The 17,134-nt window shown below is 49.0% G+C and overlaps 1 protein-coding gene across 1 annotated transcript in view; it reads right to left on the bottom strand.

Annotated features, from left to right (window-relative positions):
- Positions 1-158: 158 nt before the first annotated feature.
- Positions 159-17,134, bottom strand: part of LOC121439150 (titin-like) — a 173,443-nt gene continuing 156,467 nt past the window's right edge. The window contains exon 195 of the mRNA XM_041639653.1: positions 159-17,134. Within this exon, the coding sequence (XP_041495587.1) occupies positions 159-17,134 (16,976 nt within the window).

The raw sequence follows: 17,134 nt of genomic DNA, 5'->3' as shown, positions 1-17,134 counted from the left end.
TTAGCAAAATAGGTATAAAATGTACCTGTTATTTTGACGCCTTCCTTCGTTTCGGCTGGCACACCAACACCAAACTCGTTTTCTCTCCAGACACTCTGAAGTAGTAAATCGCTCCTTCTTGTAAGTTGGTCACTTTGTAAGAGAGGCGGTTGCAGTTGTTAGTGACAGATACCCCATGCCTTCTTGCTGGCCTCTCGTTTTTCTATGTGGTAATTCTTCACGGGTGCTCCACCATCATTTTCAGGAACATCCCAGGACAGCACAGCAGTCTCCTTGGTTACTTCACGTACAGTAACATTGGCTGGAGGTCCTGGGGAATCTAAAACTTTGACAACGAAGGTCATCGAAGCAGCACTCAAAACATTCTGAATTGTTAGCGTGTACTTTCCAGAATCGTTGCGGGTGGCATTCTCAATGGTGAGTGATGTACGAGATTCTGTGGAGTCAATGTATGCTCTTGTGCGGAGGTCAGTGTCAGGCTTACTCCAGGAGACGTTGGGGATGGGTCTTCCTCTGAAAGGTACAGTCATGGTAAATGAGGATCCGGCCTTGACAACCAAAGTCTTCCTCATTTCACTGTCGACATCAAATACAGGTTCTTCTTCTCTTTCTTTGGCTACCTGGGGGTCGGAGCTGTCACTGGGGTCACTGGCACCGACCTTATTGACAGACCTCACTCTGAAGATGTACTCAGCTCCAGTGGTTAGCCCACTCAGTGTGTATTCTGTGCCTCTGAAGCTCTGGATGGCAGCCTTCCAGTCATCCTCGTCAGACCTTTTGTATTCTACCGTGTATCCCGTTATTGGCGCCCCACCATCAAACAGAGGCTTCACCCAACCAATGGTGATGGTTGTTTTGCCCGAGTCTACAATTTTGGGTTTGGATGGAGGAGATGGCAGGAACACGGGATCTTCCGCTCGAACTAAGGGAGACGTTTCACTTGGAAGACTCAGGCCGGCAGCGTTTTCGGCGAAAACCCGATACTCGTATTCACATCCTTCCCGGAGTCCTGTTGACTTCACTCTCAGATCGTAGACTGGTTTTTTATTCACACGCACCCACCGTAGGCTGTTTTTCTCACGTCTTTCAATTATGTATCCAGAGATGTCACTGCCTCCGTCAGTCTCAGGTCTTGACCAGCAAAGTGTCATGGAATCTTTGGTCACAGATGTAATTTCCAAAGATGTGGGTGGACTAGGAACGGTGAACGGATCTAGTGCCTTCACAGGCACGCTCTCTAGGGGCTCGCCGACACCATATTTATTAACACCCGTTACTCTAAAGATGTATTCATTGCCTTTGAGTAGCTTGGTCACCTTACAAGATGTCGTCCTCAACTCGGCTTCACATATTGTCCACGCGAGGCGGCTTGTTTCACGCTTTTCTACAATGTAATAGTCGATATCAGCACCACCGTCTTCTTGGGGACGTCCCCAGGAAAGGGAGCACTTCTCCGCTGTGAGGCCAGTTATTTCAAGAGGTCCTGCTGGTGGGCCAGGCTTATCCAGCACTTTACAGTTAACCGCCATAGTCCGAGTTCCTGCAACGTTCTTCAGTGTAAGCACGTACTGCCCAGTGTCTCGTCTCACACAGTCTTTAACTGTTAACGTGGTATGATAGTCTGTTGAGACAATTTCTGTTTTTGCCCTTTCTTCAATTTCTACCCCATCCTTGGCCCAGGAAATGACTGGCAGTGGTCGTCCTGCAATGTCTGCATTTATCTTAAGGACCTCTCCAGCTTTGACAACAATGACGTCTCGGAATTTGACATCCATCATAATTCTTGGTGCCTCGACGTCGTCTTTGACTGTAATAGGTCCAGTGGATTCGGATGGTTCGCTAACCGAGTCAGCGGCGTTTCTTGCAAAAACTCGGAATTCATAACGCTGGTCTTCAGTGAGCTCAGTTACTTCAAAGTACGTCTCCTGCACATTAGTGAAATTGCATTTGAGCCACCTGCCATCAGGCAATTCCCTGCGCTCGACAATGTATCCGGTGATCTTAGCTCCACCATCGTAACGTGGTTTCGCCCACTTAAGTGATACCGATTTTCTTGTGATATTGGTGACCTCAGGTTGCCCCGGAGGGTCACAGGGATCCCTTGCAGGGACTGGTTCACATGCTTTACTGCATTTACCAATGCCAGCAATATTCTCAGCGTATACCCGGTACTCATACATCAGCCCCTCATCAAGACCGGAGACTTTCATCTGCGTATCTGAAATGAGGACTTTGTTTGCCTTTGACCAGAGAATGCTGCTTCTTTCTTTGTATTCAAGGTGATAGCCAATGACTTGGCTTCCTCCGTCGTTAACTGGCACCTGCCAAGTTACGATCATGGTAGATTTCGTGGCATGCACAACTTTGGGAGTGCCAGGAGGCCCTGGGGGGCTGAATGGATACTCAGCAACCACCGCGGAGGATTCGCTGTAGGAACTCTTTCCATACCGATTCTCTGCACAAACACGGAACTGATACTCACTTCCTGTTGTCAAGCGGACTATTTTGATGGATGTTCTCGCCACCGCTTGTGAAACTACCTGCCATGTGGTAGACGTGGTTTCCCTCTTCTCAACAATGTAGTTGCTAATTTGGCAGCCACCATCATATTCTGGAGGATTCCAAGAAATGGACACATTGTCACAACTAACTTCATCAATGCGTATGGGTCCTGGAGGTCCTGGCTTGTCAAGGACAATGACAGTAATTGGAACCGTTATGGATCCAGCAGAATTGGAAACACACAGTTCGTAAGTTCCAACATCTTCTCTTGAGGCTTCTTTAATAGAAAGGGTTGTTACCGTCTTTGAGGACGATACATTGACTCTAGTGGTCTCTCTAAGAACCTGGCCATCTTTTTTCCAGGTTACAGTAGCTTGAGGTCTTCCTTTAAATGGTATGTCAATTTTGAGTTGGTCCTTAGCCTTAACGTTGAAAGTATTGAAAGGAAGCTCAACCGAAGGCTTTATTTCAATATCTTTCGCAATGACAGGCACTCCGAGCTGTCTCGGGTCGCTCCTTCCTTTCTCATTAACCGCGGCTACCCTGAAGACGTACTCTTCTCCCGCAGTCAGGCCAGAAATGGTTGCTTCTAGCGTCTTCACTTGCGTGCATGTGCTCCACTTCTCACTGCCCTTTGTCTGCATCTCGACGACATAGCCCGTGATTTTGCTGCCACCATCGCTTTCTGGTTTCTCCCACTTAATTGTAGCTGTGTTGCGGGTCACATCGACAAGGGTCACCCTTCCAGGGGGGAGTGGTGGTTCAGATACTTTTATAGGTTCTGCTATTTCGGCTGGTAATCCAATCCCATATTCATTGGAAGCCAGGACTCGGAAGTAATAAGAGCACCCTTCTTGTAGATTCTCAATTTTGAAAGTGTTCTTAGTGCAGTTGTTTGTAATAGTCGCATAAGCTTTTCTTGTAGTTTCTCGTTTCTCAACGATATAATTTGTAATCTTGGCTCCGCCGTCAATAAGCGGTGGCTCCCAGGACAGTGTCACCGAGTCTTTCTTTACTTCTCTCACAGTCAGATTCACGGGTGCACTTGGTGAGTCAAGAACTCTAACATTGACAAAGGCTGTTTTGGAGCCGCTGTTGTTTTCCAGGGTGAGGTTGTATCTCCCGCTGTCAAATCTGGTCACATTGTCAATCACCAGCATTGTATACGAACTAGTCACCTCGATCTGGGCCCTCTCCGTGAGAATACCATCAGCCTTTTCCCATCTGACTTCAGGTTCTGGCCGACCTTTGATAGTGACAAATAAGCGCAAGGTGGCGCTTGCCCGGAGAGTGACCACCTTCCTGAGATCAGCGTCGAGTTCGATTTCTGGGGGCTCTGCCCTCTCCTGAGCAACAACAGAGCCGGGGATGGTTGCGGGTTCGCCTACACCTTCAGTATTGAAAGCACAGATACGGAAATTGTACTCAGTATTCTCTTTAAGCTTGGTCACCGTGAACTGCTTCCCTTGTAGTCCTGATGGTGGCGTGCAGGTTGTCCATTCATCAGCGGCAGCTTCTTTGAGCTCGATAACATAGCCTCGAACAGGTGCACCGCCATCATAAATTGGCTTATTCCATGCTAAGGAGACAGAAGATCTAGAAGTATCTGTCACTTTGGGGTTACTTGGTGGACCCGGTGGATACAAGGCATCGCATGCCCGGTAGAAAACAGATGGCTCGCTGGGTTCCCCAATGCCGGCGGCATTCTCAGCGGCGACTCTGAATTCATAGGAATGACCTTCTGTGAGGCCAGTTACCCTGAACCGAAGGTCTGTCAATGTTTTCTTGTTACACTTGGTCCATCTTATTCCTTCCTTGTCTCGCTTTTCGAGAATGTACCCCTCAATCTCAGCACCTCCATCATCCACTGGGCGTGTCCACGTCAGCACCATGGAATCTTTGGTGATGGCTGAGGCCTCAGGTGTTGAAGGAGGGCCTGGACGCTTATAAGGATTACAGGCTATCACAGGCTCAGATTCCAGGGGCTCTCCGATTCCATACTTATTCACTGCCATGACCCGGAAAATGTACTCGTTCCCAGGAAGTAACTTGGTGACTTTGTAGTTAAGGGCCTGCACCTCAGTTGAAACCTGGGTCCAGGAGAGTCTGCTTGTTTCTCTCTTTTCGATGATGTAATGAGAAATACTAGCACCACCATCTTGCAAAGGTGGGCTCCATGCCAGGTAACACTTTTCGGCTGTAACTCCAGTGACTTTAAGGGGTCCTTCAGGAGGCCCTGGCCTGTCCAGCACCTTTACAGTGATAGGTATGGTCTTGGTGCCACCGACGTTGCTGAGTTTCAAGGTATACTGCCCTCCATCAGTACGGATGCAGTCTTTCACAATGAGAGTTGTTTTCTGGAGACTAGATTTAATTTCCATTCGAGCAGCTGTTTCTTCAAGTTCATTCCCATCCTTGGACCAAACGATATCAGGGATAGGTTTGCCACGGATATCAGCTTCGAGAACAAAGGTCTCCCCTGCATGCACAACGATGACATCTCTGTACTTTGGATCCAGTGAGGCATTTGGTGCATCGATTTCATCCCTTGCAGTGATAGCACCACTGCTCTCAGAGGGCTCGCTGAAGTTGCCAGCCGCGTTTCTTGCGATTACTCTAAATTCATATCTTTGGTCTTCTACGAGCCCAGTCACTGCGAATTCGGTCTCCACCACATTGGTGAAGCTGGCTTTCATCCATCGGCCATCAGGGAGGTCTTTCTTTTCTACGACATAGCCGGTTATCTTGCTGCCACCGTCATAAGCAGGTTTCTTCCATTTCAGGGTGACGCTATTTCTCGTGATAACGATGGCTTCGGGACGGCCGGGTGGGTCACATGGGTCACGCGCAACATAGCACTCTGACACTTTGCTAGGCTTGCCAATGCCCACGATGTTCTCCGCGGAGACTCTGAACTCATACTCAAGCCCCTCATCAAGCCCAGTTGTTTTGAACTTGGTATCCTGGATGGGGATCTTATTGAGCTTGACCCACAGAATGCTGTTCTTCTCCTTCTGCTCAAGATGGTAGCCAATAACTTTGCTGCCTCCGTCATTAACTGGCTCGTGCCATTGCACAAGCATCTGGTCTTTGGAGACAGATGTCACAAAGGGGGTTCCAGGTGGTCCAGGTTCTTTAAATGGATACTGTACCACAACTGGCTTCGAGTCCAAGGGAGTGCTTTTCCCATACCGGTTCTCAGCAAAAATCCTAAACTGGTATTCACTGCCTGTTTTCAGTTTGCCAATTTTAATGGTGGTTCTGGCAACCGTTGCCGAGACCATCTGCCAGGTGGTGGTGGTGGTCTCTCGCTTCTCGACGATGTAGTTGCTTATCTGGCACCCGCCAGTATAGGCTGGAGGTTCCCAAGATATGACCACAAAGTCTGCACTGACTTCGTCAAACTTCACTGGTCCAACTGGAGGGCCAGGCTTTTCCAAAACGATGATGCTGAGGTTTTCTGTGGCTGTGCCCGCACTGTTAGTCGCGGTGACGCTGTATTTTCCGAAGTCGTCCTTGCTACTTTCCTTGATGTGTAGAATGGTCGAAGTAGCTGTGTCTTCCACGTTTACTCTTGTGGTCTGTTTCAGAGGCTCACCATCCTTGACCCAAGAAATTTTCGGTCTTGGTCGGCCTATAACTGGAATTTCTATTTTCAGATCCTCTCCTGCTTGGACACTGTATGTATTAAATGGCAGCTTAAAACTGGGCTGTATAGTCAAGTCCTTGGCGATGACAGGGACGCCGAGCACCCTTGGATCACTCTTCCCTTTCTCGTTGTAAGCTTTGACGCGGAACTGATATTCTTGTCCCGAGCTCAGACCAGTAACGACCGCGTTACAGACTTTGGATTCAGCCACTACGCTCCATTTTTCCGTTCCTTTGGGCTGCATTTCAACCACGTACCCCAGGATTCTGCTACCGCCGTCATGTTCGGGCTTCTCCCACATGAGTGATGCACTGGTCTGGGACACGTCGGTGAGCGTCACCTTTCCTGGCGGGGAAGGAGGTTCAGAAGCCTTCACGGCATCAGAGGTTTCCGCGGGGACCCCAACTCCGAATTCGTTCTCAGCCATGACTCTGAAGTAGTAGATGGCTCCCTCGGTCAGATTCTCAACTTTAAAGCTGGTTTTACTGCATTTACTGCTCACATTGGCATAGGCCTTTCGGGTTGACTCGCGCTTGTCGATTACATAGTTCTTGACCTTTGCCCCACCGTCAATGAGAGGTGGTTCCCATACCAGAAGGACAGAGTCTTTTCTCACTTCTTTGACAGCTAAATTCTGCGGGGGTCCTGGGGTGTCAAGGACTTTCACGGTCACAAAAGCCGACTTGGACCCGCTGCTGTTCTCCAGCTTGAGAACGTACTTCCCAGCGTCGTTTCTATCGCAGTTGTCTATTGAGAGCTGGGTAAAGTTCATGCCCTTCTCAATCTGGACCTTATCTGTGAATTCCCCTTCCTCCTTAGACCACGTGATCTCAGGTGTGGGCCGGCCTTTGAATGGGATGTGGATTCTGGCAGATCCTCCGGCTCTCACAATGATGCCTTTTCTTAACTCAGAGTCGAGGTCCAGTTCAGGAGCTTCAAGTTTATCTTCCGGTTTCACAGTACCAGGAACGGAGGCGGCCTCGCCTAAACCAACTTTGTTGAGGGCACAGACTCGTATTTTATATTCTTGGTGTTCAGTGAGTTTGGAAATTTCGAATCGAGTGACTCTCAGGCCAGTCTGTGGAGTAACTATTTGCCATTCTTCTTCGTCTGCTTTGCAGACTTCGACGATGTAGCCCAGGATCTCACTGCCGCCATCATAGATAGGTTTGCTCCAGGCAAGAGTGATTGAGTTTTTGGTGGTGTCTACAACATGTGCATTGGTGGGCGGGCCAGGTTTGAACACGGGATCACAAGCCTTGTAGTAAACAGTAGCTGGGCTCGGCTCTCCAACTCCCGCAGCATTTTCTGCGGAGACTCTGAATTCATATTCATGATCTTCCGTTAATCCCGTTACCCTGAGCCGCAAATCTGTAATGCGGCGTTTGTTGCACTTTATCCAGCGAATGCCACTCCTGTCTCTCTTCTCCACGATGTAACCAATAATCTCACTTCCGCCATCACTGTCTGGCCGATTCCAGCAGACCGTCATAGAGTCTTTGGCAATGTTTGTGACTTCTAAGCTCTTTGGTGGTCCAGGAAGCACAAATGGATTTTTCATGAGTACTGGCGCAGACTCCAGAGGTTCGCCAATACCATACTTGTTGACAGCCATTATTCGGAAAATATATTCATTCCCTTCCAAGAGCTTAGTAACTTTCAGAGAGTTAGTCACAACTTCTGAAGCAACCACGGTCCATGCGAGTCGACTGGTTTCTCGCTTCTCAACAACATAGTGAGAAATGTCACTGCCGCCATCTTGAAGTGGTGGAGACCATGCCAAAGTGCATTTTTCACACGTGACTCCAGTAACCTGAACTGGCCCTTCCGGAGGGCCTGGTCTGTCAAGCACTTTCACATTCACTGGGAATGACTTAGAACCGGCAACATTAGAGGCCCTCAAAATATACTGTCCGCCGTCGATTCGAATGGCATCTTTTACAATAAGTAAAGCTTTGAAATCTGTGTTTTTTATTTCACATCTAGCTGATTCTTCAATCTCCTTATCTCCTCTTAGCCACTCGATGGTGGGTAGGGGCTTTCCATGGACGTCAGCCTCCAGTCGGAATGTTTCTCCGGCATTTACCACTATTGTGTCTCTGAATTTTGGATCCATTGAAATCCGTGGGAGTTCAACCTCATCCTTGGCTGTTATTGGCCCAGTGCTATCAGAGGGCTTACTTATTGCGCCAGCTGCATTCTTTGCAATGACTCTGAATTCGTATCTTTCATCTTCAGTGAGACCCGACACAGTGAATTGAGTTTCAATGACATTCGTAAAACTGGCTTTCATCCAGCGACCTTCAGGTAAATCACGTTTCTCTACGATGTAACCGGTGATCATACTTCCACCGTCATACACAGGCTTGGTCCACTGCAGTGTGATTTCATTTCTCTTAACTATGATTGCTTCTGGGGTTCCTGGCGGGTCGCAGGGGTCGCGGGCTACATAGCATTCAGAATTCTTGCTTGCCTTGCCGACACCGACAATATTCTCCGCGTAAACTCTAAATTCGTACTCAATGCCTTCTTCAAGGTTCAAGGCTTTAAACTGGGTGTCATGAATGATAGTTTTGTTGACTTTTGTCCACAAAATGCTATTCCTTTCCTTTCTCTCAAGGTGGTAACCTATGACTGGGCTTCCACCATTGTTGATTGGTTCATGCCATTGGAGGACCATAGCGTCTTTGGAGATGGCCGTGGCAAATGGTGTCCCCGGAGGGCCTGGTTCTTTGTAGGGATACTGAGCTACAATTGGTTCTGACTCTAAAGCAAAGCTTTGTCCATATCGGTTTTCAGCAAATATTCTGAATTGGTATTCTGTACCAGTTTTCAGTTTGGTTACTTTGAGTGTAGTTCTGGCAACAGTGGCAGAGACGACATCCCATACTGTGGTGGTTGTATCTCTTTTCTGAACAATGTAATTGGTTATTTGGCAACCCCCTGTGTATAAGGGAGGCTCCCAAGATAATGTAATACTCTCTGCACTGACTTCATCAAATTTAACAGGCCCTCTTGGAGGATCAGGCTTATCTAGAGCAATAATTTCAATGGTTGCTGTTTTCTGACCCACGACATTGGCAACTGTGATTCCGTACTGTCCGCCGTCGTCTTTATGAGTTTCTTTAATACTGAGGGTGGTAAGGTCAAGGGAGTCGGTAACATTGATTCTTGTGGTCTGCTTCAGCGGCACCCCGTCTTTGGTCCAGGAAATGGTTGGTTTAGGACGTCCGGAAATTGGTACTTCTACTTTCAAATCTTGCCCAACCTGGACACTGTAGCTGCTGAATGGTGGTCTCACATCTGGTTCGATGACTAGATCCTTGGCAACTATTGGAACTGCAAGGGACCGCGGGTCACTTCTTCCTTTTTCATTTACAGCAACAACTCGGAAGAGATATTCTGCTCCCTGAGTTAGGTTGGTAATAACCGCTTCAAGCGACTTCACCCTAGCACACTCTGACCACTTATCGGTGTTCTTCGCTTGCATTTCTACAATATACTGAATGATTTTACTGCCACCATCATGTTCAGGCTTTGTCCAACTCAAAGAGACGCTGTTTCTGGTGACATCATCCACAGTGATTTTCCCTGGAGGCTGTGGGACTTCTGCAACCTTGATTGGATCTGCAGTGCGGGCGGGAAGGCCAATACCATATTCGTTCTCCGCGGTGACTCTGAAGTAGTAACTGCAGCCTTCTTGGAGCTGTTCAATTTTCCAGGAGTTCTTATGGCAGTTCGTCACCACAGCAGCATAGGATTTTCTTGTGGCTTCACGTTTCTCAACAATGTAATTTTTAATTTTTGATCCACCATCCAACAGAGGCGGCTCCCACGTAATGGATACCGAGTCTTTGGTGATTTCTGTGACTTTCAGGTTGACGGGTGGGCTTGGCGTGTCCAGAACCCTCACGGTCACGAAGGCAGATTTCGTCCCACTGCTGTTCTCTAACGTGAGCGTGTACTTCCCGCTATCGTACCGATTGACGTTGTCAAGAACAAGAGACGTGAAACTGCTAGTGACGTCAATTATAGCGGCATCTCGGATGTCACCATCTACTTTCCCCCACTTGACTTCTGGGGTGGGACGACCTTTTATTGGGACAAACAGCCTTAAGGAGCCACCTGCCCTTATATTAATAACCTTCCTTAGTTCAAGGTCAAGGTCTACATCGGGCGCCTCAAGCTTTTCTTCGACCAGTACAGGTCCAGGGACGTCGGCATGCTCCCCCACTCCAGCTTTATTGATGGCACAGATGCGGAAGTTGTATTCATGCTTTTCCACCAGCTTCTCCACTTCCAGGTGAGTTTTGTTGACTCCAGTCGGTGGCGTGCACATGGTCCATTCGCCGACACTCACGTCACATTTTTCCACGATGTATCCCTGGATTTCACAGCCACCATCGTAGATAGGTTTGCTCCAAGAAAGGAACACTGAAGATCTGGTAACATCGGTGACTTTGGGGTTGTTTGGTGGGCCTGGCTTATAAACGGGGTCACAAGCCTTTTGGTAAGCAGAAGGCGGGCTTGGCTCACTGAGCCCAGCGGCATTTTCAGCTGAGACTCGGAATTCATAATTGTGGTTTTCTAGGAGCCCAGTTACTCTCAAGCGCAGCTCTCCGATCAGACGCTTGTGGCATCTGGTCCATCTTATGCCTTCTTTGTCCCGTTTCTCCAGAACATATCCTAGAATCTCACTGCCGCCATCAGATGCCGGCCTTTCCCACACAACAATCATTGAGTCTTTGGTCACAGTCGTAACCTCTGGAGCTTTGGGTGCATCTGGGACCACGAATGGATTCTTGGCAAGTAATGGCTCAGATTCGAGAGGCTCACCGACACCATATTTGTTCACGGCCATTATCCGGAAAATATATTCATTCCCTTCCAGAAGCTTCGTCACTTTGCAGCTGAGCGTTTGCACATTGGCGTCGACCAGAGTCCAGACGAGGCGGCTGGTTTCTCGCCTTTCCACGATGTAATTTGTGATATCGCTCCCACCATCCTGAAGGGGGGGCTTCCAAGCCAGTGTGCACTTTTCTGCTGTCACCCCTGAGATGGCAACAGGTCCCTCAGGTGGTCCTGGTCGATCAAGAACTTTGACGTTGACAGTAACTGATCTCTCTCCCGCCACGTTTTTGGCCTTCAGGACGTAATTGCCACTGTCAACACGTACTGCGTCTTTGACACCGAGACTGGTGGCAAAGTCAGTGCTCTTGATTTCCAGCCGAGCTGTGCTTGAAAGTTCCTGGTCACCTTTTACCCACTGAGTGGTTGGGATTGGCTTGCCATATATATCTGCCTCAATCTTGAATGACTCACCAGCATGAACCACAACTGTGTCTTTGTATTTGGGGTCCATGCTTATCCTTGGTGGCTCTACCTCATCTCTCGCTGTTATGGCCCCAGTACTTTCTGAGGGCTCACTGAACACTCCGGCAGCGTTTCGAGCTATAACCCGGAATTCATATCTGTGATCTTCAATCAGGCCAGTTACCTCAAACTGGGTGTCGATGATATTTGTAAAGCTGGCTTTCATCCAGCGGCCGTCTGGTAATTCTTTCTTCTCAACCACATACCCAGTGATCTTGCTTCCGCCATCATAGGTGGGTTTCTTCCACTGAAGAGTCACAGAATTCCTTGTGACAATGATCGCCTCTGGCCGTCCTGGTGGATCGCATGGGTCACGAGCTACGTAACATTCTGATGGTTTACTTGGCTTGCCGATGCCTACAATGTTCTCTGCAGACACTCTGAATTCATATTCGATACCTTCCTCAAGGCCAGTGGTCTTGAACTTGGTTTGAGGAATAGGTGTTTTGTTCAGCTTGACCCAGAGGATGCTGTTTCTTTCTTTGCGTTCTAGATGGTAGCCAATGACTCTGCTCCCACCGTCACTGACTGGCTCATGCCACTGTACTTCCATGCTGTCTTTGGAGGCAAGAGTGACAAATGGCGTGCCCGGTGGACCCGGCACTTTGAATGGGTACTGAGCAACAACAGGCTCAGAATTGAGATAGGTACTCTTCCCGTATCTGTTTTCAGCAGCGATTCGGAACTGGTATTCGCACCCTGTCTTGAGCCTGCAGGCCTTGATGGTTGTTCTTGCAACAGTAGCTGACACAATTTGCCAGGTAGTCGTGGAGGTGTCCCGCTTCTCCACGATGTAATTATTGATGGAGCTTCCTCCATCGTACTTGGGTGGCTCCCAGGAAAGGGTTACACTGTCTGCTGTCACTTCATCCATTTTCACCGGTCCCGTTGGAGGCCCTGGTTTGTCGAGAACGATGACATTAAGGGTTTCTGTGGCTTCACCTGCTGAGTTAGTCAGTTTGACTGTGTAATGGCCGACGTCTTCTCGGCAGGCTTCCTTTATCGTCAGCAGGGAATTGTTCTCTGTGCTCTCTGCGTTGATTCTGGTCGTTTGCTTCAGCGGCACATCGTCTTTTTGCCAGGTGACAGCCGGTGTTGGGCGGCCGACGAATGGGACATCGATTTTTAGGTCTTCACCTGCCAGCACAGTGAATGTATTGAAGAGGAGTTTGAAGGCTGGCGGAATCACAAGGTCTTTAGCAATCACCGGGACACTCAGCTGCCTGGGGTCACTGATGCCCTTTTCATTCTGCGCTGAAACACGGAAAGAGTATTCTTCGCCCTGAATCAACCCAGTGATGGTGGCTTCCGTGACTTTCACCGTGGCACACGTGGCCCATTTGTCGCTGCCTTTGCTCTGCATCTCGACGATGTAGCCAAGGATTCGGCTGCCTCCGTCATGCTCTGGCTTCTCCCAAGACAGAGACACACTGTTCCTTGTGACGTCCATCAGAGTTATCTTCCCTGGAGGGAGAGGTCGTTCCGATGCCTTCACAGACTCTGCCGTCTCAGCAGGCAGTCCGACGCCGTATTCATTCTCAGCAAGCACCCGGAAATAGTAACTGCAGCCTTCCTGGAGCTGGTCCACTTTCCAGGAAGTCTTATGGCAGTTTGTCGCAACCGTCGAATACGCCTTTCTTGTGGACTCTCGCTTTTCAACGATATAGTTCTTTATTTTTGAGCCTCCATCGAGGAGAGGGGGCTCCCACGTCAGCGTGACCGATGTCTTTGTGACCTCCTTTATCTTTAGGTTCTGTGGAGGGCCTGGTGTGTCTAGCACTCTAACGTTGACAAATGCAGTCTTGCTGCCGGAGCTGTTTTCTACAGTTAGTATGTACTTGCCGCTGTCGAACCTATTAACATTGCCAACGATCAGCAGGGTATAAGAGCTTGTGGATTCAATGCTAGCTTTATCCAATGATTCTCCATGCTCTCTAGCCCACTTGACCTCGGGTGCTGGTCTCCCCTTGATGGGAACAAAGAGTCTCAGGGTACAACAGGCTCTGATAGTCACAACTTTGCGTAACTCAGCGTCCAGTTCGATCTCCGGAGGCAGCATTCTTTCTTCTGCCTTTGGAGTCCCGGGAACAAGGGCAGGTTCTCCAACTCCTTCGGAATTCATGGCATAGATGCGGATTTTATATTCCTGATTCTCTATGAGGTTGGTGATGGTATAGGAAGTTGCTTTGAGCCCAGCTGGGGGAGTGACAACCTGCCACTCATCTTCTTCCGGCAGGGCAATCTCAACCATATACCCAGTGATTTCAGAACCTCCATCGTAGATAGGTTTATTCCATGCAATCGAAATGGAGGACCTGCTTGTGTCAAGGACACGTGGGTTACCTGGTGGGCCAGGTTTAAACACGGTGTCGCAGGCTTTATAAAATGGGCTGGTGGCACTTGGTGCACTAATTCCAGCTGCGTTTTCTGCCATTATTCTGAACTCATATTCATGTCCTTCTGTCAGCCCAGACACTTTATATCTTAGGTCTGTAAGAGTCTTTTTGTTGCATTTTACCCAGCGCTGGCCAGCTTTATCACGCCGTTCCACAATGTAATTGATGATTTCACTCCCACCGTCAGAGTCGGGATGTCCCCAGCAGACAACCATGGAGTCTTTGGTGATGGTGGTGACTTCAGGGTTCTTGGGTGGATCAGGTGGCCCATAAGGATCCACTGCAAGCACAGGCTCTGACTCTAGGGGTTCCCCAACCCCATACTTATTTACAGCCATGACACGGAATATGTACTCATTGCCTTTCAGAAGCTTAGTGACCTTCAGCTTGGTTACTTGGACTTCTGTGGCAACGTTGGTCCAGGCCAACCTGCTGGTTTCACGCTTCTGCACTATGTAATGATCGATTTTGGCACCTCCGTCATCCAGGGGAGGCAACCATGACAACACACACTTTTCTGATGTCACCTCCGACACAGCTAAGGGTCCTTCAGGTGGTCCTGGTCTATCGAGAACCCTGACATTGAAAATGTGCTTGGCAAAGCCACCAGGGTTGGTCGCTGTCAGGATGTAAGCCCCACTGTCTGTCCTGGATGAATCCTTGTTGATGAGGTGTGTGGAGAAGTCCGCAATTTTTATTTCCAGTTTTGCAGTGCCCTCGAGCTCCTTGCCGTCCTTAGCCCACTCCATGGTTGGAGGTGGGCGGCCTGAAACATCAGCTTCGAGCTTGAAGGCTTCACCAGCCTTTAAGGTGATGGTGTCCTTAAATTTAACATCCACCATGATTCTTGGTGCCTCAAGGTCATCCCTGCATGTGATGGCGTCTGACGGCTCCGATGGCGGACTGATGGCCCCTGCGGCGTTTTTGGCAATCACCCGGAACTCATATGCGGCATCTTCGGTTAGTCCACTGACGGTAAACTCATTCTCTAAGATGTTGCTGAAGTTGGCCTTGAGCCACCGTCCGTTAGGCAGGTCCCTCTTTTCAACCACATAACTAGTAATTTTAAAGCCTCCTGTGTATTCGGGCTTAGCCCACTTAAGGGTCACTGTGTGTCTCGTGATGTTTAGAGGCACTGGTTTCCCGGGCGGGTCGATGGGATCCAAAGCAAACATTGGTTCCGATGGCTTGCTGGGTTTGCTCTTGCCCGCCATGTTTTCTGCAATTACGCGGAACTCATACGCAATGCCATCTGTAAGTCCAGTTGATTTGAAGATGTTGCCTGGCACCAATGCTTTGCTCACAGTCTGCCAGAGAATGCCATTGCGTTCTTTCCTTTCGACGTGATAGCCTAGAATGGGGCTGCCACCATCAGAAAGCGGTTCGTGCCAGCTAATTGTCATCGAGTCTTTGGTGACCGCAGTAACCTGAGGGGTGCCGGGAGGCCCGGGCACCTTAAATGGATAGTTAGCAACTATGGACGCAGATGTGATTCCCGGTCCGACTCCGTATCTGTTTTGCGCTTTGACGCGGAATTGGTACTCCACTCCTGTAGTCAGGCGAGTGGCTTTGTAGGTGGTACGGATGACAGTCGTTGCTAACTCCACCCATGTGGTACTGTCTGACTGTCGCATTTCTACGACATAGTTGCTTATTGGGACACCGCCATCATTTTCCGGTGGCTCCCAAGAGAAGGTTACAAAGTCAGAAGAAACTTCGTCAAATTTAATTGGTCCTTTAGGTGGTCCCGGGATATCATGGACTTGAATGGTTATGACATCACCAACTTCTCCTACAGTGTTCTTGGCTGTTAATGGATAGGGTCCGCTATCACTTCTGACACACTCATTGATATTTAAGATGGTTGAGGTCGCTGTGTTTTCAACATTAACTCTCTGTGTCTGTTTAAGGATTTGGTCTCCCTTTTTCCATGTAACTGTGGGCTTGGGTCGACCAAGTACTGGAATTTCAACTTTGATGTTGTCCCCAGCTCTGGCAATGACAAGCTTCTGGTAGATACCACGGAGATCCAACTCTGGAAGCATCGTCTGCTCCTTGACGATGACGGGTCTGCTTTCTCGGGGAGCACTTCTGCCCGCACTGTTTACCGCCATCACTTGGAAGGTATATTCCTCTCCTTCAGTCAGATTCCTCACCACGCATTCCAACCCCTTCACAGTTGAGATGTGGGTCCACTGGTCAGACCCTTTCCTCTGGGCTTCAATCACGTAGCCAGTGATCTTGCTGCCACCATCATGCCTGGGTTTGGGCCATGCCAGGCTGACTGTGTTCTTGGTTATGTCCATAATGTTAAGGCTGTCTGGGGGCAACGGTGCTTCGGAGGCTCTTACAGGCTCTGTAGTTTCCGAGGGCTCCCCGATTCCAAATTCATTTTCTGCCATCACTCTGAAGAAGTATTCGCAGCCTTCTGTCAAGCCAGTTACTTTATACGTACACTTGTGGCATTTCGTGGTAACGGTGGAGTATGATTTCCTCGTTGCTTCGCGTTTCTCCACAATGTAGTTTGTTATACGCGAGCCCCCGTCTATCAGAGGGAGGTCCCAGTGTAGGGTGACGCTGTCCTTTGTGATGTCTGTCGGCCTTAGGTTAAGGACAGGACCTGGGGTGTCTAGGACTCTGACGTTGACAAAGCCACTCTTCTTCCCGGCTGGGTTTTCGATGGTCATCACGAACTTGCCAGTGTCGTATCTGTTACATTCTGGGATAATGAGAAGAGTGAATGACTCCGTGTTTTCGATGTTGGCTCGGTGCTTCAGGTTGATATTATCTTTGGTCCATGTCACTTCAGGGGCAGGACGACCTTTAATTGGCACAAAAATCCTAATGCTGAGTCCTGCCCTAACCACCAGTGTTCTGCGCAGCTCAGCATCTAGCTCAAAATCAGGAGCCATTTCCTTCTCTACGATTTCAACATCTGAAATCACCGCTGGCTCCCCGACGCCTGCATCATTGACAGCACTAATTCTAAAGTTGTACTTTTCTTTAGTCTGAAGGTCAGGAACAACAAACTGAGTGATTCTGAGGGCTGTTCCTGTTGTGTCTTTAATCCAGGCCTCATCTCCTACTTTCTGATGCTCCACTATGTAACCAGTGATTTCAAGCCCGCCATCATAATGAGGCTTGCCCCATGCTAAAGATGCTGATTTCTTGGTGGTATCGGTGACATGCGCGTTTGAAGGTGGTCCCGGAGGAT

The sequence above is a fragment of the Microtus oregoni genome, unplaced genomic scaffold, assembly GCF_018167655.1.
Source record: "Microtus oregoni isolate MIOR12 unplaced genomic scaffold, Mior012 000060F_007, whole genome shotgun sequence".
Taxonomy (NCBI): domain Eukaryota; kingdom Metazoa; phylum Chordata; class Mammalia; order Rodentia; family Cricetidae; genus Microtus; species Microtus oregoni.
This window is presented reverse-complemented; position numbering and strand designations above follow the sequence as displayed.